This window comes from Phalacrocorax aristotelis, chromosome 6, assembly GCF_949628215.1.
Source record: "Phalacrocorax aristotelis chromosome 6, bGulAri2.1, whole genome shotgun sequence".
Classification (NCBI taxonomy): domain Eukaryota; kingdom Metazoa; phylum Chordata; class Aves; order Suliformes; family Phalacrocoracidae; genus Phalacrocorax; species Phalacrocorax aristotelis.
The window spans coordinates 37579027-37605381 of NC_134281.1; the positions used below are offsets into that span (position 1 = coordinate 37579027).

Sequence of the window (26355 nt, forward strand, 5' to 3'; positions counted from 1 at the left end):
GAAAAGAAACCTGGTCTCCATCTTCCTGTTGACATCAAACAATCCTCTGATATGCAAATCCAGCTATGGGGAGAACAGATACACAGGGTTTGTTTGGATTCAGTCCAAGACTGAGAGAAAATTATATTTAAAGAAGGAATTGATATGCTTTGCCTCATTTAAATGAAAATGCATTTTGAAATCATCCCTATAACTAAAAACATTTTGGTGAAATGTTATGATCCTTTGTATCACTGATGCGTTTTGCCGTAGTTAGTTTAAAAACATGTTTCTCATACTCCTGCATGTCTCTGCAATGTGTAGATGCAGCTGTCAACTTCCCAGTGGCACATTTTACTGTATTATAGGAAAATATTTTTATTTTTCCAGAGTAATAAACGTTTGTTACATGAACTTTGTTAGGGTGTGCATGAGTGTGAAGTGTGTGTGTACACACACTGGTGAAATACATCCAAGTACTTTTAAGTTCCATTTAAAGTTCTGCTAGTGTTAGTGGTGTTCATGTATTTTCTTCATGTGTTTAACTTTAAAATCTGTCAAAATGGGAATTCTATAAGAAGAGAGGCTAAACGAGCAACAATTTTTCAGTATTCTTACCTTTAGCTGCAAAATTTGTAATGCTCAAACTTGCACGTTTTAGCATTGGCTGAATTCCAGGTTTACAGTATGTATTTTTGGAGGACTGTTATTCAAGTCCCTGAATATAATATTTGAAGATGTGAGTAGCAGAGCATAATTATGTTTCTCGTAAGCTTTAACAGGCCATTGAGCTGTTAGCAGTGGTCAGTAATGGTTTTCTATACAGGATGGAAAATATTTGAACAGGAGTTAGATCACTATGAAATTTGGAGAAATAACAGTTCCTTTAGTCCCTTTTTATGTATTGCAGAAGTTTCCAAGACTAATCTAACTGATTCTTTGTAGATGATCTTTGTTTGTGTGTCACTACTATTTTTTTTTCTTCTATTTAGAAAATGAGGTTAGAGAAATCAATGTTGTTGTAAGGAAGTATTCTGTTTGGGAAGTTCTGTGGCACATACCTTTATATCTGACCTTTATTTGTTCTGTGGCCACTTACTCTGTGCTAGACTACTCTGACCACATTAATCCTACCCTGAGGACTGCTAAATACCATGTGAATCCTTTTTTGGGATACCAGTTTTATTTCATTAATGTCATTTGTGGCTCTTTGTTGACTGAGTTAAACATGTAGGTTGATGATACATGTATTAATATTTAAAGAAAAATCTTATTGTGTCAAGAAATCTTGTTAAACCTTTCTCATTAAGTTGTGAGCCTCTCATATTTGGTTTTTAAATAAAGGATTTTCTATCTTTCCCTTTTTCAGTCATTTTATGCAAGTTTTAAATGTTAATATTCAGTGTCCATCTTTCTTCAAGCATTTTAAGAAACAGAAGAGGTTGATTCCTGAAAGAACAGTTTGGAAGTACTTTGTTCAGCTTTGCAGTGCCTTGGAACATATGCATTCTCGTCGTGTTATGCATAGAGGTAATACAGGATCAAAGATGATTTGTCTTTACTAAACCTTTTACTATGTGAGAATTAAGCTGGTTCAGTCCAAGTGACACCAAATAATGTCATAATGGAATCAGTTTTGACAGCTGACACAATGTATGTTTCTGTAATGTTTTATAAGTAATGGAAAAGTGTGACAGAAGTTCGTGGTTGTACATTTGTTGTGGTAGGCGCAGCACAAGCAATGGCTTCTGATACCAAGTTCTCAAAGTAAGTGGTAATTCTGTAAGTGATGGAGACCCTGCCACTGCTACCTCTTTGCTCGCTCAATTCATTTTGCTGGCTCTTATTTTCTGTCCTGTTCTTATTCTTCTATATTTGCCTATTGTCCCTCCCAAGTATTGTTATCTGCATTCTTGCACAGCTATCCATCCATTCTTTTTACCTCTTGGACCTTCTTCCTTACAAAAGTATTTGCCTCTTGCCATGCCTTCTGGTGATGTATAGGCCATTCTCCCACTCCTATCTCTACTGGATTATGTGCAGCTGCAAGCATTTTCTCCCCTTCTCTGCTTTTCTCCGCTATTTCCAGTCTCTGTGTCAAGTACTGTGTCCCAACTGCCCTTGTAGTTGCCAGCCATCCTGTCAGGTACTAAATCTCTTACCCATTTTAAATCTCTGTACTGCTGTCTCTTCTGTATGTTGTCTTCATTTCACCGTGTAACTCTGAGCTGAAGAAAACAGGTTGTAGTCTAGCTGCTTCTGAGATGTACAGGGGTTTTTTTTGCCTTGGAAATCCCTCTGGCTCAAGTTGTATATGGGCTGTCTCTCTGGGTTCAGGTGAAATTACATGTCTTAGGTTGGTGGCTCCCTTCTGCTGGGATACAAATAGCTGCCTGAAAGCAAAAGTCCCTGAGCTTTATCATTCGCAGCTAGAGATGTTACACCCTTCAGCAGATCAACTTAGATGCTGCTGCAAATGGCTTTCCCTTGTGATTCTCCCTTTTTTTTTTCCTTTACGCATTTGTACAGATATCTGCAAGTGCAAATTATGCAAAGGAAAGGACATAAAATTACAGATGCTTTCCATAGGGTGTAGATATCTTCCTTTAATGCTTTTATGACTCAACTAGTTTATATCAGTGTATTTTATCTCAAAACCAAAATAAGTTTAAATTCCTTAAACTGAAATGCTACCTTCAAAGCTTCTGGCAAACTTATGGCAAATCTAACAATTCCATGGTTCAGCACAAAACCCAGTGAAAATTAAAGCTACTTTTAAGTTGAGCTGGTATCCGTGTTGGATTGTTACACAAAGGGTGATACAAACTCCTGAAAACTAGGTCAGATAGCAGCATAACGTAATTGCTTCTGTCTTCCTCTCCAAAGCTTATAAGGTTTGGTAATATTTTATTGGAAGCCTGAAAATACTGGTGTTTGAAGGGTTATTAACCATTCCTTTTCCTGAAACCATATCTTATGCAAACTGTAATCCCCTCTTATCAAAGTTAAGTGATTTTATTTAAGTTTAGAGCCACAGTGTGTTGCTCTTGAGCTGACTAAGAGCTAAGCACACTTGTCAAACAAATATCAGGTCAGTTTCTTTAGAAGGCTTAACAGGATAGGTACCTTGTTAATCATAAAATAAAAATATTTGCTGTTGTCTCTAAAGAACTGGATTAAAATTTAAGATGAACATTACCGGTGAAAAATAACTGTTTGGGGTATGTACATAATTATTTTTCTTTGTTTCTTCTTGATTAGCCCAATTCCACTGACGAGTTCAAATAACCATTCTCCTGAGTAAAAACTTGCTTTTGTTTTTTTTTAATGTCTGCTATTAAAGAGAATCAGTTACCTATTTCAAATAAATAGCATCATGCCACTGTGGGTAATCTGATCAGCAAAAGTGATGGAAAAACATGTTTTAAAGGTCATGAAAATATTTTTGGTCTGTTACTTAAGACATAATGAGAGGTTTTCTAGTTCTAATAGAAGTCCTAATATATAGTTTATATAAAGTGGTAATGAACTCCCTGTATCTTTGGGTGTGGGGTGGATGTGGTTTTTTCTTGTTGTTTGTTTGCTTTTTAAAATACTTTCCATGGCTCTTGATTTTTTTTGATGCTTCTACTATTAAAATATTTAATTTGAAATTCAGAATCCCAGACTCGCCCTTTCTGCACAGTCAAATTTTGTTAATATTAGCTGTAAATAAAAGCCTCTTTGGTCTATTATTAATAGAGCAGTAGCTTTTCTTGCACCCTCATTGTGACTTTTAAATTTTTATTTATTTCCCCCCCCCCAGATATAAAGCCGGCTAATGTGTTCATTACAGCTACAGGTGTAGTAAAGCTTGGAGACCTTGGACTTGGTCGATTTTTCAGCTCCAAAACCACAGCTGCACATTCTTTAGGTAAGCTTTCTCTGATGTACAGGTGTTGGGGAGGTGTGTTTTTTTTAATTATTTTTTACATGGTGGAAGTATTGTGCCCACTAATGAGGAGGAAGAAAAGAGTTAGGTCCAGCTAAAGCTTTTCCTAAACAACTAAAAAAAAAAAAAAATGGTCAGCACCATGGACAAATACAGAAAAGCTGTACCACTGACATGTCACTTTCGCCTGCATAGCTCGTTGCAGTTTTTCTTTCCTCGCATTTGTTTGAATCGTTTAATGTACATTCCCGGCTCAAAACAAGTCTTCATGACAGTAGTGTTTTCTAGAAATGCTAGGAAAAAAGATGATGAGTAATACGGATGCATTTTATTTTTAATTCCCTTGAACTTCAATCAGCGTTGGAAAGAATATAGTAATTTTTTTGTGCCTGTATGGGTAACATTGGTGACATGTTGGTTATATGCTTTGAAAGGGCTAACAGAAGAGCTTCCCTGTTTTGAGGTGGAGTTTCTCAATATAAGCTAAGTAAGTTGAGGAGAGATCAGAATTAGTCTTTATGAACCATAAAGACTTTAAAAACAAAACAAAAACGTACACACAAAACCAAACAAACAAAAAAACCCAAAACACCAAACGAAAAAACCCAAGACAAACAAAGCCAACAAAACTTATTAAGAACAGAAAAAAACTTTCTGGAATGCCCAATCTATTCTTTGCTAGCACATAAAAAATAACGTTGTATTATCTTTTTCCAAACAAAGTTTTTATGTAGTTGAGTAGCATCTAGAGACTAGGATGATTAAGAAGAAAAAGTAAAAATTTGGTAGATATCTTAATTTTAAATATAGGGAATAGACAAATGACAGAATCTAAGAGGATCTCTCTCAGAGAAAAGCCTTGTAAATGGAGTAACGTCTGCTTTAAAGAGAAATGTAAGAATTGGTGTTTATGGTATGGTTATGAGGGTTCTTTTAGTTAAGAAAAAATTCTTTTCCTCTGCTGAAGTGGCTGTGTTTAGTGGTTGCTGAATTAAAGCCTGTTTACTGACTGCAAAGGGTATGAAATGAACTTTTAGACCCCTCAAGAGAAGGGTCGTTGGCAGCTTCCAGAATTGTCTGCTGTTCCTTGTGAAGGGTACTGAGGCAGACAGCACCTCACTGATACTTGAATACAAGTAGGTAAAATCAATTCAAGTGCAGCTCAGAGTTTTTAACAAATGACAGTGACAATTCTGTAATTAGGCATTTGGATATTTTTGTGTTTGACAGGAGTGCATGGTAAGGTACATAATATCTAAGAGCGCCAAGAATTGTTAAGTAATACTTAAAATCCCTGTCTTAGGGCCATGGGAGGACACTCAAACTTGTGTTTGTGCAGATGCTGATGTTTCTAAGTAGACTATGAAATTTCAGACTTCTTGGATTAAAGTATGCCATATTTATCCTCACCTCTTAATTTAACTTTATTCAAATTATCCCAGTTATCAGTATAGTGTGGAGAAAGAGAGAAGATTGATGTTCAGCATGTTTGTACCACATTTGATGTGTGGGTGATACTTGTGTTAACAGCCAAATAAAACGGCTTTAGAAAGGAAATTTTCTTACTTCCCTGTCTTCCGGAAAACCTTTGGTCACTCTTTTGTGCCCTCCTGTTTTTATCATGTTTGGTGCATACTGATATAGTCAAAACCATGAGTAACTGCTGAGATCTTAACAGGACTGAGGTGGAACTCTGACATAGATGTGCAATCTTGCATTAATAAAAAAGAGAGAGAAAGAGACGGGGAGAAGCAGTGCGACCAGACTGGAAATGTGCTTCGGTTCCACATCGAAGTTCACATGTAACCCTAAAGATCTGTAGTTCATGGCACAGCGTATTATATAAAGTGCTTCTGTTCATGCTGCCATTGTAGTCCAGTGGCTGCCTCTGGCAGCACTGTGGAAATCTTATTTGTCATAGCTGGGTCCCGCTACTGCCTGCGAATGGAAGAAGGATGTAAAGGAGCGTGTGAAGGGGGAGCCGCTCCTGGACTGTATTTGCAGGAAGCTGTAAATCCTAATCTGTGAATGGGAGTGCATGAAGAAGCAAAAGTCAACTGTGAGGGTCGGAGAGCTAGATTTGTGTTCTGAGGCAGACGTCAGGAAGTTGAAGCAGTTTGTTCTGCTTCAACCCTGGATTATTTTGGCTCGTTGCAGGGGAATGGTTGCAAAGGGACTGAAGACTGAGCTAGAGTTAAAACCAGTGTAAAACCCCCAAGCCCTTTAAAGCTCACGTCTTACAAATACAAGAGTCATCCAGAGAGTGGGGGTTAGGGGCATGGAAGCTTTGTTTCTGATGTTGGATGCTGTGTCTTGGGAGAAGAGCTGTTACTTTTTGGTCTCTTTGTGCCCCCCCCCCCCGCCATCTCTTCTTCTTCCATTTCCCTCTTAATTATGACCTAATCTCAGAATTCAGCCTAGGAAAAAGGTTTTGTTCAGCTATTAACTTAACTTAACTTATTAACTTAACTTAACTTATTAACAGGCTGCAGTGGAGACAGTGACACTCTGATTTATCATATCACTAGCAGAGACCACTCTTTAAAAGCAGTTTCTCCTGCAGTTTGCTGGTTTTCCCAAAATTTCTTTCAAAGTTGTATCTTATGATTCCATAAACCTTTGGTGCACAAAACCCAGTGAGTTAGAAACGTTATATGTAGCAATTTATACTTGTTTACAGGCTTTATAAAAATTTCAGTAGCAAACTAGATTCAGGCTTTCAGAGATAAAGAAATGTACTAAAATTTTCATTAGCTTCAGCTTCTAACTGCTAATTATAAATAATACTGATTTAATTAGAGTACTTGCTGATGGTCCATTTGAAACAAATGAAAATATTGCACTGGACAGGGTTTGTTAAAGTTCTTAACTCTTTCTGTACAGCCTTATGAAAACAGTAGAATTATCTTTTGAGGTACGTATATACCTTTTTGAAAGTAGAAAATCATTCTTCTAAAAATACCGAATGCCTCCATTTCCTTTGTATTGTTGATTAAATACCAGCTTGACAAAATTTCTTGGTTTCAGAAGACTTTGTATTAGAAAGGGGAAGATGTTCCCAGAAAGGCGTCTTATTCTTTGTGTGTTAGGTTTTTTTTTTGGTGGTTGTGGTTTTTTTTCAGTGGCTGAATGCAAGGCCTTATGCACTTTGAAATGGCAATTCTAAGGCCAGCTCATGGAAATGTGCATTTTTTTTTTCTAATCTTTGTTAGCCATTCAGTGAATTTATGGATAGTCCATATTTTAGTATTCGAATTAAAAAAAGTCACTTCAGTTCTCCACTGTGGTTGTGGCAGAGGGCTGCACTGTATGCTGCCCAGGTGGACACTGCTGCTATGATGTGGATACCTTTTGCAGGGCAAAGGAGCAGATCTGCAATCTCCTTAAAATGCTTGAAAGCTAAGGATCATCTGTATTGAATTCTGTTTCTTCTGTGGTTTGACAACTTTTGTCATTTCCATCATACTCCTGTCCCCAGCACAGTGCTATGTTATGAGGGATTTGACTGTCAACTCATGCAGGTTGTGGGGAATAAAATACCTTGTAAAAATGTGCACAAATGCTCTCCTTTCCTTATATATGGATCTCTAACCCAGCAGAGGGTGTCAAAGCCACTGCTGAGGTGGTGGTATGCAGGCTGGGAATAGAATAAGCTCCACTTTGATATTCTCAGCCAAACCATTCTGAGAACCTGCACCCTTAGTGTACAGGAACCCTAGCAGGGAAATCTGCAACTGATTCATCCCAGTCATCAAAGAAGCTGTATTAAAACAGCTCTTATGTACAGAAACCTGGGATCTCTTACAGTAGTTTGAAAGCTGAAGATAAATTATTGTGCTGTTACAATGCTACATTATAAAATAAACAAAGATATTTATCGATTGATTTCTGCAGTTAGACTATTTGCATAATGTAGGCTAGGTTGCAGAATGACTTTGGATAAGTGCAGTATTTCAGGTCCTGTATCTCTGGTTGAAGACGAGCCTATGACTCAGAAATCTCCTACACCTATATTGAAATAAGTAAGTAAAAAAAAAATATAGTTATGGAAAATTTGTGGTGTCAGTGGTTGGTTACCCTCACTGTTTCATAACTGCAGCTTATTTGTAACCTAGTTCGTCTATCTTCAGCATCAATCATTCATCTTGTTAAGTACTTGCAGGCTGTGTTGAACTCTATTATAAAATTCCTGTGATCTCATGGACATTAAGTCATTCAAAAACCATATCTTTTGATTACTGGGCCTTTTTTTTAAAATGAAGTCTTGTTTTGGAATTCTTTGAAAATCAGAATTTACTAAAATTATTTTAGCCACCTTCCTGAACTTGGATAGTTACATGTTCTAATGCATGGAACGTCATTAATAAGTATATGGCCTTTTTTAAAACCAGTCTATTAAACACCTTCTGAATCAGCCATTACATTATTTTGTGTAAGTAGTATTAACATTTACCAAGCAGATTTTTCTCCCAGCTTAAAAATGCTTGTTAGTATTTAGAGCTAGTTACTGCATTTCATTCCTGCGTTGTCAGTTTTCAAGTGAACACACTCTCCTCTTTAAATCAGCTGCAGTGTGAGTCATGTGTTTATGCAGGTAATAAGATGGTCTGTTTCTGTCATAATTCCCTTTGTAATAGTTTCCTTGCCTCTGATCCTTCAGATCCAGCTTACTACCCCTAATAAGCACCGTTTCCATTATGTCCCTTGCCTCTCCCAATAGCACAAAGCTTGCATAAAGAAACAACACTTTCTGGATCTGCAGCATCTTTAAAGGGAGGGAGCTCCAGAGCAGCAGCAGATTCTGAGGAAGCAGTTTATTTGACCCAGGCCATTTTCAAGGACATTACCATTCAGACTGCAGGTTATCTGAGATGTGCAAATACAGTGAACAGAAGTTATAGCTTTTGTTTTTAAAAATATAGGGATTTTAATGTGTTATGTCTTTGTCTTGTATAATCCCACCTCTGTGTCTCCAGATGAGTAAAGTAAGTTGCATGTCTTTATAGTATTGTGATACTGTATTTCACTTAACAGAAAAAAAATAATGATCCAGGAAGGAAACGTAACATATAATCACATCTGGTAGTTGCTTGCCAGCAGTACAGCTACCTACCGAGTTTGCTTACTGTTTTAAAGAATTTTTGCAATGCCTTCAGTAGTTCCTGAATGTCAGAATAATAGTTTGAGATGTTCTGTTAAAAACAGTTTACAAGTAGTAATGATGTCTAGGTGTTCAGGTTGTTTTTGTGATTGAATGACTAACATAACTGTAATTTCAGTTCCTTTCACTTGTTGGTCATTGGGGGCTTCAGGTTGTATTGCAGTTAAGGTGTTACACTAGGCTAAACGCTGTAAAATGATAGTATTTGTTCTTCCTTTTCAGTATCATCAATCTTTCACAGTCATATCAGACCCCTAATGTATCAGCAGGCTTCCCAGAGCTACTGGTTAAAATTACCTTTGCTTTTGGTAAACTATGAACCTTCAAACCTCTGTGTTTTCAGCTGCCCCCTGTGGATTCTGTGAAGCTTCTTTCTGGCACATTACTCTCTGCCAGCTACTTGCATGATGTCTCAGCGCAGCAAAGGCAGTGCTGCTGTAACCAGCTAAGAACCAGAGTACTATTAAACTTATTCTTTGTTGTTACATGAATTCTGCCAACAAAGCATTGGAATATATGCCAGTGCATTAATTAATGGACGCAAAATACAGCTGGAAGTTTTCAGAGATGTCCAAGCTCACAAGGCCTTGGAGTTAAAAACAAACAAACAAAAAAAAACCACAAAAACCCCAATTAAAAAAAACCCCACAACAAACCAAAAACCAGCCAACCAAACAAAAAGAAACCACAAAACAACCCCAAAACAAACAAACAAACAACCCCAAACAAACATCCCAACAAAACAAAACAAAAACCTTCCAAAAAACCAAAAACCCCCACCAGGTGGGGGGGGAGGGACAAGACCAACAACAAAAAATGAGGGGAAGTACAGCAGTAAGGAAATAAAAACATGGAAGCTGTGTCATGCCAAATGTTGTTTAATTACAGCTTCCAATTTTAAGATAGCTGTCATTAAACACCCATTAAAGTACTGCTGTTGACACATCAGAATAGCAGAGTTGCTTCTGGGTATTCTGGGAGCTCTTTTGGTGTTGCAGGCCACCCACCTGCGTGCCTATTTTTTCACAGGGAAAAGACCATGCGTCTTGACCATTCCTCTGCTGTGGGTGAATACGAACATCCCGTGAGAGTAAATGGTTTTCACAGTACCTCATCATTTTGAGTTGCCTTTCTCCAGCCTTTCTCCTAAGCTCTTGATCTTTCACGGTCTCAGTTCAGAGCAGCAGTGATTCTTCAGGCCAGCACTAAGGGAGCCTTTGGGGAGAGGGGCTGCAGCACCCTCTGCTTTCCTGGGGTTGGAAGTCTCCCCTGAAATACTTAGGTGCCAAATCCATTGTAGGATGCAATGTGTGACTTCTGTCCTTGTGTATCTGTTAGAGAAGCACGTTCCCAGTTTACATTGTTTTGGAATATTGTTTTCAATATTGTTTGCAAGAAGGAGGTCAGTTGAAATTATGGATTGGTAAGTGGCCTGACCTGGGATATGGGGGTGTACTGGGTTTTCCCAGTCTAAGGTGGGCCTTTCAAGTAGGAGAGTACTTCGGGGTTTGGGTGGTTTTTTTCCTTATTTTTTTTACTCCTCCCCCTTCCTCCGTAAGAAAGTATGACATAGTTTGAGATGTCAGCCTTTGTAAGAGATAGGGAACACTGTCAAAGTGAAATCCTTAAGTTATGTAAATGATTAAAATTATTAATCTGATTAATTAAAACCATTAACCTGATTATTCAGATTTGGAATTGCTTACATATTCACTATATCTGTGTTTCCAGTGGTCATACAGAGGTGAGTTCTCAATAGGTGAGTCAAATTCAGAAGTGCAGAAATTATACAAGATCTTTGTGTTAAATAGCATGAGGTTCATGCTCTAATTTTTAGGTTTGCAGTGAGAGTGCTGATTTTAATCTCAGGCTGTGTTGCAAGATGTTAAGTTTTGAAATAAGGCCAACTTGTATTGAATTGACAGAATTCAGTTGGCTTTCATCATCAGGATTTAGTGCTTAAGAAAATATTCTACACAAAATTGAAGCAAAAATCTACATAGATCTGTGACTCTTTTTGCTGTTAGGCAGTCATTTTGGGGAGATAACAGGGAGAAAGTTCAGACACCAAAATTGCCACTACCATTATATTTCTTTTTTTTTTTTTGTCGATTTGTCACATATGAATCCATCACTTCGGTGCTTACATTTTTTGTGGCTTTTTCACAAAGCTGAAACACCTCTCAGGATTTCTCTCTTCCAAGGACCTTGTGACACAGATGGGTAGGGTCTGATTAAAATCAAGGGGGCGATATCCTGGAGTATCCAATGTAAATTTGCTCTGGGACAGTCCTAGTAAATGCTGCTTTTCAAGAGCAGGCGTCTCCAGAGCCCACAGCTCTGAGGCAGGATTAAGCTAGGACAGGCATAGATCTGGGAGCTGAAAAGCCCTCGCAGAGTCTAGTCCTGCAGCACAGATGGCAGAGTTGCTTGGAGGAACTTCGGCTTCTGCTGGGCTCACAGGTTTTCCTTCCTTCCTCTCTGGGAAGCTGAAGATCCTGGATTTCAGGCTCAATTTTAGTTTCAGATATTCAAACTAAATTGTGTTTATTAGTTTCAAAAGCAGCTTTTTCAGATTCATATATTCTCAAAAGGAAGAACAGTCAGCTCACTTAAAAAAAACAACCCCAAACCAACCAACAAACAAATAATTTAAGCCATGGAACAGAATTTCTAGCTGTTATTTCCAGCCACAGTGATTACAAGGAGTGTGTGTGTATGTTCCCTTCATTCTCTTCAGAAGAAAATAAGTACTTTTGAGCTTCTTTACAAGCAAAAATTGGAAGTATTCTATGACTGAATAATTCTGGTAACTAGGTTATCAGTAGTGAAAATAAAGCTGCATTTGATGAAATAGATATCTAATTCATCTTTATTTCTGTCAAACTGGAGAGTCATAAGTATGAATTGAAATTATACGTGCAGCAAAATGAGAACTATAGAAGATGAAAAACATTTTTTTTCAGCCAGGAAAACTGTACTTTTACTACTATATAACAACAGAAATTTTCATTCAAAAATACTTGTGTATTTATTGCAGTTGGTACACCTTATTATATGTCTCCAGAGAGAATACACGAAAACGGTTACAACTTCAAATCTGACATCTGGTCTCTAGGCTGTCTGCTGTATGAGGTAATATTGATATATACAGTGAACTTAACACTATTGTGTTCCACCCCCCCCCACCCCACCCCCAAACGTATTAAGTACTGTTTTAGAATCTATTTCTATATTTTTGTTGTTTAGAAAAGTATGTAGCATTGTGGAAAAGCTACTTTTCAGCTATTATATGTCTGTCTTTAATATTAGCAGTGAGAACTCTTACGTAACTTCAGCATATGAAATACTTTTATTTGTGTGTTGCTCAAGACTTGCCTTTACTGGGCTTGCTACAAAGATTTTACAGCAATTAGTTGAAGATTAGGCATAACTGAAGTATTAATAAATGAATAATGGCAAGCACGTAAAAATTGTTCTAGCTGTTTGAATGATCTGCTGACTATGTGATTTCTGTAATAAATGCACTGAGAAATAGTAGGACTGACTTGAGTATGCAACTAACTCAAAAACTGCAATATAGTTATTTTAACACAAGTTTATTTTTTTAATTATTTAAAACCGAAGTAAAAGAATAAAAAACCCCCAGTGTTACTGTGTACTTATTTCTACTAGTTGGATTAACTTTCAAGATAATGACTTCTGCACAGACATGCAATTTTTCTGCTCCTCCTCTAATTAGTTAAACTATAATTACTGGTTAATTTCTGTATTAATATGATCAAGATTGGTAGGTGACACCTAATTTTAAATTATATTATATTCTGAGAAGATAAAGATATAGGGCAGATTGAAATTGAGTCAAATGAAGGCTTGAAGAACAGTTGGGCTTCTAAGGCAACTATGTCTTCAAAGTTCCTTGCGTATCATTTGTTGATCAAAAGACTAAACACTGATGTTGAAAGATGCTGGAAAAAATTTTTCTATCAGCAATGGCAGTGAAGTCTTTCTCGACATGTTCCAGGTAAAAACCAATATAGGCAACTCAATTTTTACCTGCAAGCCACGTGCCTCAGTGAGTCAGCAGAACTCATTTAACGTGTATTCAATAGGATCGGCACCTTCTGTTATTTTAGGATTTTGTAGAAAACATTGTCAGCCTGTTAAAGTTGTGCGTTACTACTAGATGAATTGTCTCTGCTAATATAAATTTACTTTCTATCACTGACATGTTGCTTTGAATATTAAAAGGGCAAATAGCTATATTGCAGTTCTGCAGAATTTACAGTATAGCTGTTGCTTCTAAATCTTTGGGACAATTCACAAGAATGAAGTCTGATACCTGATAGCAAGTATTTAGAAGTTTAAATCCTTGTCTGAAACTTAATCCCATATTGGGATTCCTTAGTACTGACCATGGCAACCGCCATCCATTTCAGTGCTCTACTTTGCACACTTGTGCAAGCAGGAGCCTAAAGATAGCATAAAGGTAGACGAGGATTTTTCAGTACTACTACTATTTTTCCCCTCATTGGTGTTCTTGAGCACTCTATTAAATCTGGAAACAAACAAACAAGACCCTTGAATAACTAATCGTTATATAAAATAAACATGTTTTAAGGTTAATTTTTCTTCTATGTTATATGAAATAAAATTGCTGGGTAGAAATAAATGACACTTCTCTAAAGAGAATGGGTTTTTTTGAGCTTAGCGCTTTGCTGCTGGTACAGTATGTTAAACACCTATGTGTATATTTTTTTGTTGATCTGATAAATAATTTCAAAATAGCTAAATATTTCATTTCTATTCATTAACTCAGCATCTCTAAATACCATTCTCTATTTATTTTAGAAGTTTTACCAGGATGGTATTTAAGTTGATATTGTGTTGTGTTCTATTTTTCCTTATTGTAAGAATAAAGTAATTATTAGGATACTTATTGTTGATATATATTATATAGCTATAGTGTATAGCAGTGTCTTCAGCTATAGCTTTTTATTTATTGTTATTTATTCTACAACATACCAGATGTTTTTGGTGGATGCTGTTTTTTTGTTTGTTTTTTTTTTTTTTTTTTGTTGTTGTTGTTGATCATTGAGATGTAATTTTGACATTTTAGGTATAGTAGAGTAGATATATACGCTTAGCATTTTTCTTTTTTTTCTTTTCTTTGAAAGTGGTTACTTAAGGTTCTTCAAGACATGCATGGACTAATGCATGGTATTTTTATTATCTGTGCAGTTTTGTGCTGGGAATCTTTTAGTGATATGCCTATTGCCTGCATTTTAGCATGTTTTATTATATTGATTTCATGTTGATACGTGCTGCTATGTGCTCTGGATTCTGTCCAGCTTAATTGGAGAAAAGCTGTGGCATGTTTATCACTTCTCAATAAATGCTTAATTGCTTCTCAACTCTTTTCAGTTATGTTTTAATTTAAGTTTAGACTAATTTGTTATAATGTATGTTTTAAAATATTATTATTTCTAACCTCTACTACAGTCTATTATGCAATGCTAACTATGTGGCCAGTAAGATTTTTAAAAGTATATTTTAAAGTCTGATTTTTTTAGAGCCCCAGGTATTTCTGAAACCTCAAAAACACTACCACTGGAGTTTTAATTGATATGCAACAAAGTAGACTTTACTAATTAAAATCAAGATGCTGTGCTTTTGCTACATGGACCTTTACATGGAAAAGTAGGTTTTACACATTTCCTTTTATTGTTCAGCGTAGCAATTGCATCCTTACAGGGTTGTAGGTTGGTGGCTTACAGTTCAAAAAAAAAAAAAACCCCGAAAAAAAAGAGAGCGAGCGAGCTGCCACCAGCCCCGAAGACAGACAGTGGGCTTTCGTCCCTCAGACACCCCCAGAATACTAATCAGGAAAGTCAGACCCTGGAGGTCAGGGAGCAAGTCAATCATTCTACCGATCGTCTCAGTGTGGAGGATCAAATTAGCCTGAAAAATTCAGCTGCTGGGAGGAGAGGGCGAGCAGCTGTCAGGGGCAGCAGCGAGATGCACTAATGAACCAGATGAATAGTGCAAAAGCTTGAAAATAAAAACAGGACAGTTGACATTTTTCATCTGTCAAAGCAGGAGATGCATGAAAATATAGTATTCCTGTTTTAACTCCTTAGGGGACATTCAGAATTTTTTTAACACTCCGCAGCATTCAAACAAAAGTACTTTTTAATGAACACCTAGAGTACAAAAATGAGTATCTGTGCATTTATTTAGAATTTCTGTATGCATATAGATCTGCAGTTGATTTCTCCCCCCCAACCCCACCCCCCCCTTCCTGTTTTGGTCCTTAGCTTGCATTTTTAACATGTTTTTCAGGTAAGAGACAATGTCATGTAAATCCAGAAATTAACATTATTTTGGTAATAACAGTTGCTAAATTTTTGGGAGGCTGGTAGGATGGAACTTTAGTGTAGTATTTGTTTTGGGAGCCTTAAAATTATTTATTCTTACTTGAAGATTATATGAAGAAGTACTGATACGTTTACTTGATATCTGATAAAAATTCTCTCAAACAGAAGACTGTGTGGTAATTTCCTTCGTGTATTTTCCCCCAGTGATATCAGTGCTTAGGCGTGAAAGAGTTAAACTGCTATCTGGAAGACCACAAGACAGATGAGAGCCATTTTCAGCTTGTCCTGTCCCTGCTGAAGCTCACTGAGTAGCACAGCATGGACTAGCGTGTTTCACACACACTCTGCCTGTCTGGGGAATGCACACATTGTCCTTCCAAAATCAAACTTATTAGCACATGTAGAAAAGGGTGACTGACTTTGGGGCAGCGCTGCACTCAAAGCAGCATTCGTGCTGCTGTGGTTCAAAGACTTAGAAGGCTTTGAACAGAATGGAGAGAGTTTAAATGAATTTTAAAATTTGTAATCCTGCTAACCATAGCATTTGTTTCCACCTTAAATGTCAAGTTGTAACATTGTCTGGAAATAAAGCACAGGTTTACTAAGGCTGGTCTTAAGCCAATTATTTATTTAAGTGCTCTCCAGCAGATATTTTTATTTTTGTATTACAATTGTAAATTGTAGTCATGGCTGCCAACTCTGCACTTACAATGATGTTTTGGGGTTTTTTTTCTAAGTATTTTCAAATAACATACCGAATTACAAAGTTTTTGGGTTTGGGTTTTTTTAGAAGTACAGACATTACCTCGAGTTTTCTTGCTTTAGGAAAAAAAAAACCCATCAAAACAAACAAACACCAAAAAAAACCAAACGACTTTGAAATCTAGTTAAAGCTATGGAAGGTTACAAAATCTGCTACTGTTATCCAGCACTTTCACCATACTGTATTGCTTTAGATCAGATAAAGTTTTCAAATAAATTATGTTCTTTTCCAGAAGGCCTTCAGAACAAAATTACATTGTGGTTTTTGTTTTGGTTTTTTTTTGTCTCCCTCATGGTGCAAGGACCCTCCATGCCCACAGCACTTTTGGAAACTACTCAGTTTCTCCTTGTACTCTTATTAATAAAAAACTGTTGTGATATACAATTGAAATATTGCAATATAAGGATTGTGACAGGTATGACTGTACAACATAGAATAAGTACACAGACTGGTTACAGTAATAGTTTTGGAGCTTCTGTTTTTAGCACCGTGACACTTCTAAGCAGTGAATTGGAAGTTGTTAAAATGACTTTTGATTTGTTAGTATTAGATTTTATGACAAAACGCATTTACTTAAAAACACAAAAGAAAACTGTACATTTTCTTCAAACAGATGGCTGCACTGCAGAGTCCTTTTTATGGTGATAAAATGAACTTGTACTCCCTGTGCAAGAAGATAGAACAGTGTGACTACCCACCTCTCCCTTCAGATCACTATTCAGAAGAAGTAAGAAATTTTCCTTTTCATGGGCTAGATCCTCAGTTTAAGTAAGCTGCCACACGTCCAGGGAAGTAAATGAACTTGCGTGACTTCGTTATTTGTAGATTATGCCTATAACTGTTTGCTTTTAACTTGCTCGAATGTTCCTCTCAAAACAAGTCTCTGATATGATTTTAAATTTGGGGGGACTATTGATGGAAACCTCATACTGTTAGATTCTTAATTTCATTGTGCTTCCGTCCAAGGATGGCAAAATGCTTTCCCAGAATGCACAATGATATGTTCTACATGCCAGAATGGGATTGAGTCTTCCATCTATAGTATGCTTTTTCTAAAAGCACAACTGCACAAGTTTATGTTGCACAGTAAATTAGTGCCCTAGCCTTATTTCTCTAGGGACTTGCATTAAAATAGATGTAATGTAACTCACTAGTAAAAATGAATTGTTAAGTTCCCATTTGTCTGCATTATAAAACTGTAATGTGCTTGCTGTTCGATACGATTGAACAGCAGTTCTTTTTCAAGAAGGAGTGGATCTTGACAATGCTAATAGTAAATTTCAGAGAAATGTGGGCAGACACACTATAATTGAATTTGAACAATATGCATATCGGAGCAGTGTTTGTTTTAAGCTGATAGGTAACCATTCTTTACTGTCATTAATGTATTCAAGGGGGAGTGCTTGCTTTTTTTAAGCTCTAAAATAAAAAGGAACTTAAAATAAATTAAATATTTTTCTTAGTATGAGCAACAGAATGAAAAACATAAATGCTTGCTTGTTAATGTTCTGAGATGCCAGTTTTGAAATACTTTCCCACTTTGAAAAGAACAGGGCAAACTGATAGAAGCTGTAAACCAAAGAACATGTATTAGTAACCAATTCTAATTGAATTCAGCCTACATGAATTAAAGATCACTTTGAAAATGCGAATAAACATGAGCACTGGAATACTTTTAATACACATAAAGCGTTGTGCAATTTCACACATAGGGGTTGTAATTCTGAACCTTAAATTTTTTTACATTTCAAGACAGTGACCAGACTATTAATAAAAGATTACTGCCCAGTATTTTGTTTTGTATTTATAGTGACAATTTTCCCCTTTTATGAAAAAATTTGGACTTGAAAAGATAATTCGGTGATGTTACAAAGGATGAAATAACGATCTATTGTGTAATTTATGCATTTTACCTCTTTGTGGTTTTTCCAATTAGTCTTTTTACCTGGGCCGTTTTTAATTATTATTTATTGTAGACTTATAAATATGGCAGTTCATATAACCAACTTCAGAACTGGAGACCTGGAAATACAGTAGGGTGTGAACAATAATGCAAAATGATAGCAAGAATGTCAGGGGCTGTTCTTTGTTGTGTCATTCATGCTGTCTTCCTTTTTCCATGAACCGCATGAATATTTCACATATCTGCATCCTCATCCTCTATTCTTCTTGACTAATTTTCAGACTGTCTGAATTTGCATTTCACATGGTAGCTGATTAGGAGATGCCGAGTGGAGCAGCGAAGCCTCAGCAGGCGGTTTCCATGGTGACCTTCAGCAGGATTTTAATGATGATACCACTAGTGGTTCGTTGAAGTTGGCCTGCCTGCAGGGCTACTTCACTGCAGCTAAGTGTGAAGTTGGATATGCGGATTCCCAGCCAAGGGGCAAATATCAAAGTCTGGCCCAGATAGAAGGTCTTAGAGTTTGGATGGGGAAAGAGACTCCACCTTTTACTTACATCTGTATAGTTTCTAGCGTTGAAAACAGATGCAAAGCATAACATGTTACGTTTTCTTTATTTCAAAGCAGATGTACTTCTGCACCTTGGATAAACCAGTTATTTGCAAAATACACACAAGTTATTCTAAAACATAATGAGAGAATCAGAGCTGTGATAGGTATGAAGATAGATATGAAAACAGTTACAGTCTCCATAGCTGATTATTTCTTTTAAGTAATGGGAACATTTTTTTACGTTCTGATATGGTGACTTGTGTCCTCACTAACGCACATGGAAAACCAGATATGTTTATTAGTTATTGCACCAAAATATACTTTTTAATGTGTATTAAAATATTGTGCTGGCATGAACAGTAAAAAAATAATACTGCTTTGTTTCTATCTGTCACGTTAGGATACTGTCATAAATTTTTCACCTGCACTAGAAATTTAGATATCGAACCTGTAACCAGGTTGGAAGTACACTCAGTAAGCAGTAAAGATCAGGGATCACAGAACAATAAAACCCACTTCATATTTTATAACAAAGACTATTCTGAAAGAAAAACTTCACTGAGTGTTGATCTCTGCATTTTCTGATATAGGATTGTAAACACTTTCATTACAAAATACAAGTGCTTTCTAGAGAAACTTTTTGTAAGTAGATTTTAATGAGTTTTAAGATGTGACAGTTTTTCTAAATTTTGAACTCTGTAAGACTAGTCTTTTAGTAATGCATCACATCCATGTCATCAGAGAATAACATGATGGAAACACCTTAAGATAGATGGACAGATGGATATAGTTTTTTAAAACCTTGGATTAGAAATCCTAATAGTCTAAGATGCATTTTCACAAACTATTGCTTCAGCAGTAGAGTCATAAGCTGAGATTTTCAAATGTTTAACAACTTTGGATATCTCAATTTTTGAATATTCCTAAAGAACATCTGGTATTCAGGGTGAATAGTCGGCATTTACTGAAAGCTGTTCTGCTTTAGGGAATTCAAAGCTGGGGCTCCCTTGCCACCCCCTGTCAATACTCTTAAAATCCTGTCAGCCAATATTAGTATCATGTTGCTTTCATGATAGATGAAGTTTTTCAATCTCCCCTATGATTGAGGTGCACTTCTTCTAAACTCCATAGCCAACCTCCTACCCAGATATGAAGGCTGAATGAGCCAGAAAGGTCTAGAATGGAAGTGTTAGTTGCCAGAAGAAGGGCTTGAGAACAACACTGAGAAAGGACTTCAAGAAGGTCTACTATTCAGAGTAAGAAGAGTTTGGTGGTTTTTTTTTTTTTTTTCCCCCCATCCAAAATTTCCTGTGTGAAAAGTTCTCTTTTTCAACTGGCTAACAATGCAAAGTACTTGCCTGTCATAGTGTCTTCCCTCCGCTCCCCTCTTCCTGGCTCAAGTGATAATTATTTATTTCATAGCTGAAAAACCTGCTGAAGTTAAAGAAAGCGTGTCCCGCTGCTCCAGTGTCAGGCTAAGCTCCAGGCTAAAGACAGTCATTGTGCTAAGTGCACAGAGAAGGTTAAGAACAGTAAGCAGACGAAGAAGTTTGCAGCTTGGGGATGCAGAAGGAGGTCCTTCCAGCTCAGTCATAAGCCTGCTCTGTGTTTTGGCCAGTCTGTGCCAAATAATAAAAAATTACCTCTAATGATAGTCTGACTTTAGGATCCCAGTGCCTCTTCCCATGGTACTGTCAGCCTCTTCTGCTACATTGGAGATTTTATTAATACTGGTGGGGTTGACAAATGGATTTCAGGTTTATTGAAGTGGATATTCCTGTAGGAGTTAAAGGAATAGTGCTATAAGCAAGTATTAACATCCAGCATGGTCCCAGTTTCAGTCCTGAAAGCCTGTCTTCCGGTGTAACTGTTTTCATCCTGTACAGCAAAATTAATTCATCTTCTCCCAGAAATTCGCTGCTTGATAACAAGGCTTAAGAGCTCAAGAATTTTGAAATTGGGACACTGCACAATGATAGTACAGATTCCTAAGCATTCCTGCCTTACAACTGAGCTTCTGGACTGGGGAGGGGGAAGAAGATTTTGCAGTAATAGCAGTGACCAACATTTAAATGTTAAGACTCGTAGCCAAGAGAGAGCTATGGCTCTGTGGTTTATTTTATTACAGTAACGCTGAAGGTTTGCCACTAATGGAGCTTACCTCTTGCACTATGTTGGGAAGAGAATTTCTCAGTAAACTGATTCAGTGACTGTCCCTTATTACGAACATATTCTTGTAGATTCTTTCTTGCATCCTGACAACAGTAGCTGCATACGCATTTTGGTTAGAGTGAAAAATAAGAAGCTGCAAAAAGCCACCAGTCAAGACACCATGTGGGTGAATGGATTTTGCAGTGTACTTACAAGGATTGATAGGACCTAAAGCCTTACATGCATTTTTGAGTAGCGATGCCTACAGTGTCTTTATAACCAATGAATCTTCCTGGCTGTTTTATTGAAGCTTTGAATTGTAATATACTGTAACAAGTAACAAAATAACTTAATAAACAGTTTGAGTCTGAAATTGATTTTTAGATGATAAAGTTCAGTTTTGAAAATAAAATCAGTTACCCACAGACCAGGACTGAAAAGACATGAAGTAGCCTACTGGAGGTAAACAAGGCTTCTCATGCTTTTCACAAGTAAATTTCTTGAATGTCTACTTCTGCCGTTCCAGTCACCATAAAGTGGCTGGTAAAAAGAGGAGAAAGAATACTCTTTCCCCTCTGATAGCTTTATAGGTTTCAATCCTGCAAGGTCTTTTGACTAAGACGTTATTTACTGTATGCAGTTCTGTAGAACAGATGGAAGTCCTCACAGAGAGAGATAAATGTCTACGTACAAGATTTGATATTGTGTTGTCCAGCTAAATTACTCTTGTATTCTCTTTACAAAACATTTAGTTATTTGAGTCTAATTTCAGGCTTGGGGTTTTTGGATGTTCTTCAGTCTTTCCTGTTTCCCATGCAGACTGTCTGTGGTGTTGCATAGCAAGCTGCTCATCTCTGCTAATACGTTGTGCCTGTTGCTTACTCTGTGTCCCACCTGCTTCTTCTACAGGAGATTGTTTTGCTTCACGTATTTGTATTACATGTTGGCAATGATTTCTTACAGTAGTTCATGGTTTCCAGCATTCTATTCTCCAAATGATTGGGAGTTATTACAGGCTAGTAGTTTTTCCTGTCAGTGGTATTGTGTTTTATTTATTGGCTGCCAGAAGGAATATGATGGCTTTTATAACTCCATTAGTCAAAACATACTTAGCATATGTAAGATTCAAATAGCAAGTCTATTACAGATTATTTTGATTTAATATGTTTTTTTAGTACAACAATCTGATCACTATTTTCAGAATTATGTCATTTTTAAATATTAAGCTGCTCTTGCTAAAGAAGGGAGATATCTAGTGATATAGTTTTTGTATTGTTAAATATGAAAAACCTGTACATTGTATATAATTTACAACATTTCTTCAAGAGCAGGCAAAGTTTTAAATAGTGGCATGCCATATTTCTTACTTAACTTCTGAACTTCCTATTTCTGTGCATTTAAATTAATCTTCTGAAAAGTGAAAGGAATATAATTATAATTTAAAATCCTTCTTGGTCTTTTTATGAAAAGCAGGAAGGAAACTCTCTGATGGCAGATTTGAATATGCAGTCAATGTTACTTTTGAATAATCACGGTGATGAGGTCATTCTTTGTTAGTTGCAAAAATTACAGATTTTTTTCAATAGCCATACCTAACAGCACTGGGAGGGAGACTGAACTAAATTTCACATATTGCCATAGAAGGGTGGATTGCAAGGTGCTGGCTTTATTTGCCCCACCCCACCACCCAATACTCTGATATCCAGAAGGATTTGGCAAATGTACTAAAACACATAAAGGAGGAGTTTCAGGGTTGGTTACGTTGCTTTTGCAAAGGATTATAAACATTTTCATAAGCTGTCATGAAGCAGGTGTATTCTACACTACAAAATGCATAGGAGATGCACACAATTTAAAATAGATGCCCAATCAGAAGGTTATCCCTACTATGTTAAGATCTAATGTCACCTGAGGCATACCAAGGGAGGAAGATAAACCTGCAACTGTTCTGCCAGTTTGTGGAGGCAATGAGAAGTGTCTGAGTGGTGAGGAAGCTCTTTGGCATTGCCTCTGCTGAGTATGTGCACTACAGCAGACCCGATTAAATTATGGTGTTTGTTGGAACATGGGTTTTTTCTACTCATAGTGATTTGTTTATTCCCAGATAGAGGCTTCCGTGAACATATTTGTTAGTTATGTGCTTCTTTCCATCAAGAAAAGAAAAAAAGTGATCTAATCCTAAGAATAGATACTGGGATATAGACCAAAGATTATTTATTCCAGTATCATGTCTCCAGTGTTGGACAAGTGGAGTAAAAGGGCCAGCATAATGTGATACATCCCCAAAATACTTCCCCAGCTTCCAGTTCAGAGGTTTCTTCAGTCAAAGGTGGAGTCTTTAAGTAGTCCTCAGTGGGTTTAATTTGTTGAGTTGCTTTCTGAATGGGTGTATTGGTAGCCTCTAGCAGGAGGAGATTCTGCAAGTTGACTGTGTGTTTATAACACAGAATCACTGCCTTTTGTTTGTTGGAACCTGTCACGCAGCAATGCCGTTTATTGCTGGCTAACTCTTGTGTTGGGAGAGAATGAACAAGCAGTCCCAATTTACCTTCTGGGTCAAGTTTCAGCCTTCTGCGGTTTGCCCTCCAAAAGCACAGGAATTTTCATTTAAATGACGTATAAGGGGACTAAATGCATGTCTAAAGTTGTGTGCTAAAAGGATTAGAACTTAAATCTGCTCATCAGTTCTTCTGAACAACAGAACAAAATGTAAAAATCACGGCAGTATGTTGCATACGTGCTTGCATAAAACCATGCAGAGTGTGTCGACAGAGGGAGGGCTGAGTGTGTGTGTTTATGCAGAATTGCCATGTTTGGCTAATTTTTGCTACTGTTATTAATTTGAATTTGATAATGCACAAATACTGATTGACAGAATTGTTGGCTTTCTCACATGTTACTTTCCTTTCCTAGCTGCGACAGTTAGTTAATATGTGCATCAACCCGGATCCAGAGAAGCGACCAGACATAACCTATGTCTATGATGTAGCGAAACGTATGCATGCGTGCACTGCGAGCAGCTAAACAGACATCGGGTCACGAAGAAAAAAGCAGAAATAACCAAGTATTTTAAGTAAATCCTCCCACCTCTTTGTGTGTTACTGAAATGTAATTATTTGAATCTTCCTGTTGTGCTTTGAATTGTAAACCAATTTATATAGGAGCTTTGTCGTTTCCTGTTTATTTCTATTTTTTGTATTTTTTACTAATTTGCAGTTTTACAACAGGTTTAAATATGTAAAGCTTAACTTTAAAAGATAGCGAGAACCACTGTTTTCAATGTTAAGTGGGTTCAAGTGTATTTTCTTTAATAACAAAATTGTATTTGGTCGGGCCTCAGTTCTAAAACACAGTTGCACTTTTGCACATGATACAGATATTAGGCTTATTATCCAGAAGCAAAATGTCTGAATCTCTCACCATTTTAGTAATTTATGGAAAGTATGAATCAGCACAGTTAACTTTATTTTAATCTTTGTCCTAAGAGGGGCATAATTATTATAGAAGGTTGTTGTAGTTTATATTGAATTGTAGTTTGCAGTCCTCAGCGTTAGAGTAGACAGGCGATACGATTAGTCCTCTGCTTGCCAAATGTAATGGGAAAATAGTTCAGGAAAAATTGTCGTGCTGAAATTTTTGTAATATCCCTTTTTGTTTTGTTCTTCTGTCATAATGCACATAAAACATTTGTTGGAGGTTTTCTGGGAAAATGTAAAGTGTTGATTCTGCAATCTGATCGTTTTCAATAGACTTGTGCAGCACTGCCCTGGGGCAATAGAAGTCTACACAGTTAAGTCTTAAAACCATGCAGATGCTTCTTGTAACAAACAGGGTTCTTTTGGGGCTAGTGTTTATGAGAAGCTCTGATTAAAAGATGCAATCTTTAAGTTACAACTTCCCAACTGCTTATGTATATCTCACTGTTTGTAGATTTTTGTGTTTAAAATAATTTGAATTACCTTACAGTATATTTAAATTTTTAAATTGCTGTTTTGTTTTTTTTTTTAAAATACAGAACCCTTTTGGAAAAGATATTATAGTGCAGTATAACACAAAATGTATTCTTCAAGAATATCTGGTTTTATATACTGTATTTTGAGAACTAGTTTTATATTTAGCCAAAGTAAATTTTAGCTTTTATGTTTAAGAGAAAAGTTGCCACTTCTTCATCTGGGAAATAGCTATTTATGCAAAATGTCTTACAATTACTTTATTAGTTGAAAAGGGAATTCAGAGTATTTTTGCTAGACTTCAGTACCTTTTTGGTATGCTTAAATAATATTTTTTTTGTTAAGAAAGGAAAGCATCTTATTTTTAGATGTGGTAAAAATGGAGAATGGACTGAAATGTCTTGAGTTTCAAGACTGAACTTCTTATACAGAGCTGTCAAAACATAATTATTACCAGTGATGTTGCTAAGAAGCTGTTACGGTCAGTGAAGTCTTTCTCCTTATGTGGGCAAAAAGAAGTTCGTTCAAATAAAAGCAGCAGTGTGTACATAAACATACAGGTTCTAGACACAGTCAGTTCCCTGCATGCTCGGAGTTTTTTTTATTTCTCTGTGCAGCTTTAATTCTTGACTCGATATAATGCTCAGAGAAAAAAAATCCAACTGTGGTGTTTGTGGATGAAATGTTCAAGCCAGGCCAGGGTTTTTTTCTGCTTTTGTATTTTTTTAAAACTACAAATACTATGGAAATTGTGTTTTGGCAAAACACAGGAGTTCTAAAGCAGTATGTATTAAAACAAGCTGATAATCTGGCACATGTTTTAAAATTTTTTTTTTTGTTTCCAGATTTTGTAGGATGAATGCTTAGTTTTCCTTCCAGCTTCTGTGTATACCTAATCTTGTAGGACTTCAGTGGAACAATTTGTAGGGAGGAAGTATTTGAGAAACCTTGATGTGTGTCCAGCAACCTCTAGACTTGTTTTCATTTATTATCTCATTATTGAATTTTAAAGATGATGGTTGTGTTCTATAACAATAGTTCATATGTCAGAATGAAATGTTTTTTGTTGGAAAAGGCACCACAATACTTGCTTGACTGCCAGGATTAGCTCTTAATATGCACAAATACTCAAAACAATGGTTTTTTCCTGAAAGGCACTAGAACATTTAAAAATCATTGAAAAAAAAAAAAAAAACCCAACACAGACTATTTGCATCTAATATTATGAACCTTTCCTGAAAGAAACCAATAATAGATTCTCCCCACTCCCTGCCCCACATCTGGAAGAATGCATTAAGTAAACAAAACATAAGTTAAGAGTTAGCAAATGTGCACTTAAAGCATTTAAGCATTAAAGCATTTAAATTTTTTTGGTTTTAGTATTTATGATTAGATCTTCTGCTGAGGAAAAGAAATAGTTGTTCCTATTTTAAAATCTGTAAAATTAATGGTACAGGTGACTCTGGTACCAAACTTGATAATTAAGAAGCCCGTATGGGTTAATAGAACTGCTTATATAACTGAGGATTGTAGAATCTATCCGCTAAGTAAAGCACCTAGTAATGTATGAAAATAAGTCTGTTAAAA

The 26355-nt window shown here is 36.5% G+C and overlaps 1 protein-coding gene across 2 annotated transcripts in view; it reads left to right on the top strand.

Moving 5' to 3' along the window:
- Window positions 1-25947, top strand: part of NEK7 (NIMA related kinase 7) — a 70248-nt gene extending 44301 nt beyond the window's left edge. For both annotated transcript variants that reach the window (XM_075097225.1, XM_075097226.1), the window contains 5 exons: window positions 1401-1509; window positions 3785-3892; window positions 12112-12206; window positions 16825-16938; window positions 23732-25947. In XM_075097225.1, the coding sequence (XP_074953326.1) occupies window positions 1401-1509; window positions 3785-3892; window positions 12112-12206; window positions 16825-16938; window positions 23732-23842 (537 nt within the window). In that variant the 3' untranslated portion in view covers window positions 23843-25947. The remainder of the gene's footprint in view (window positions 1-1400; window positions 1510-3784; window positions 3893-12111; window positions 12207-16824; window positions 16939-23731) is intronic.
- Window positions 25948-26355: the final 408 nt, after the last annotated feature.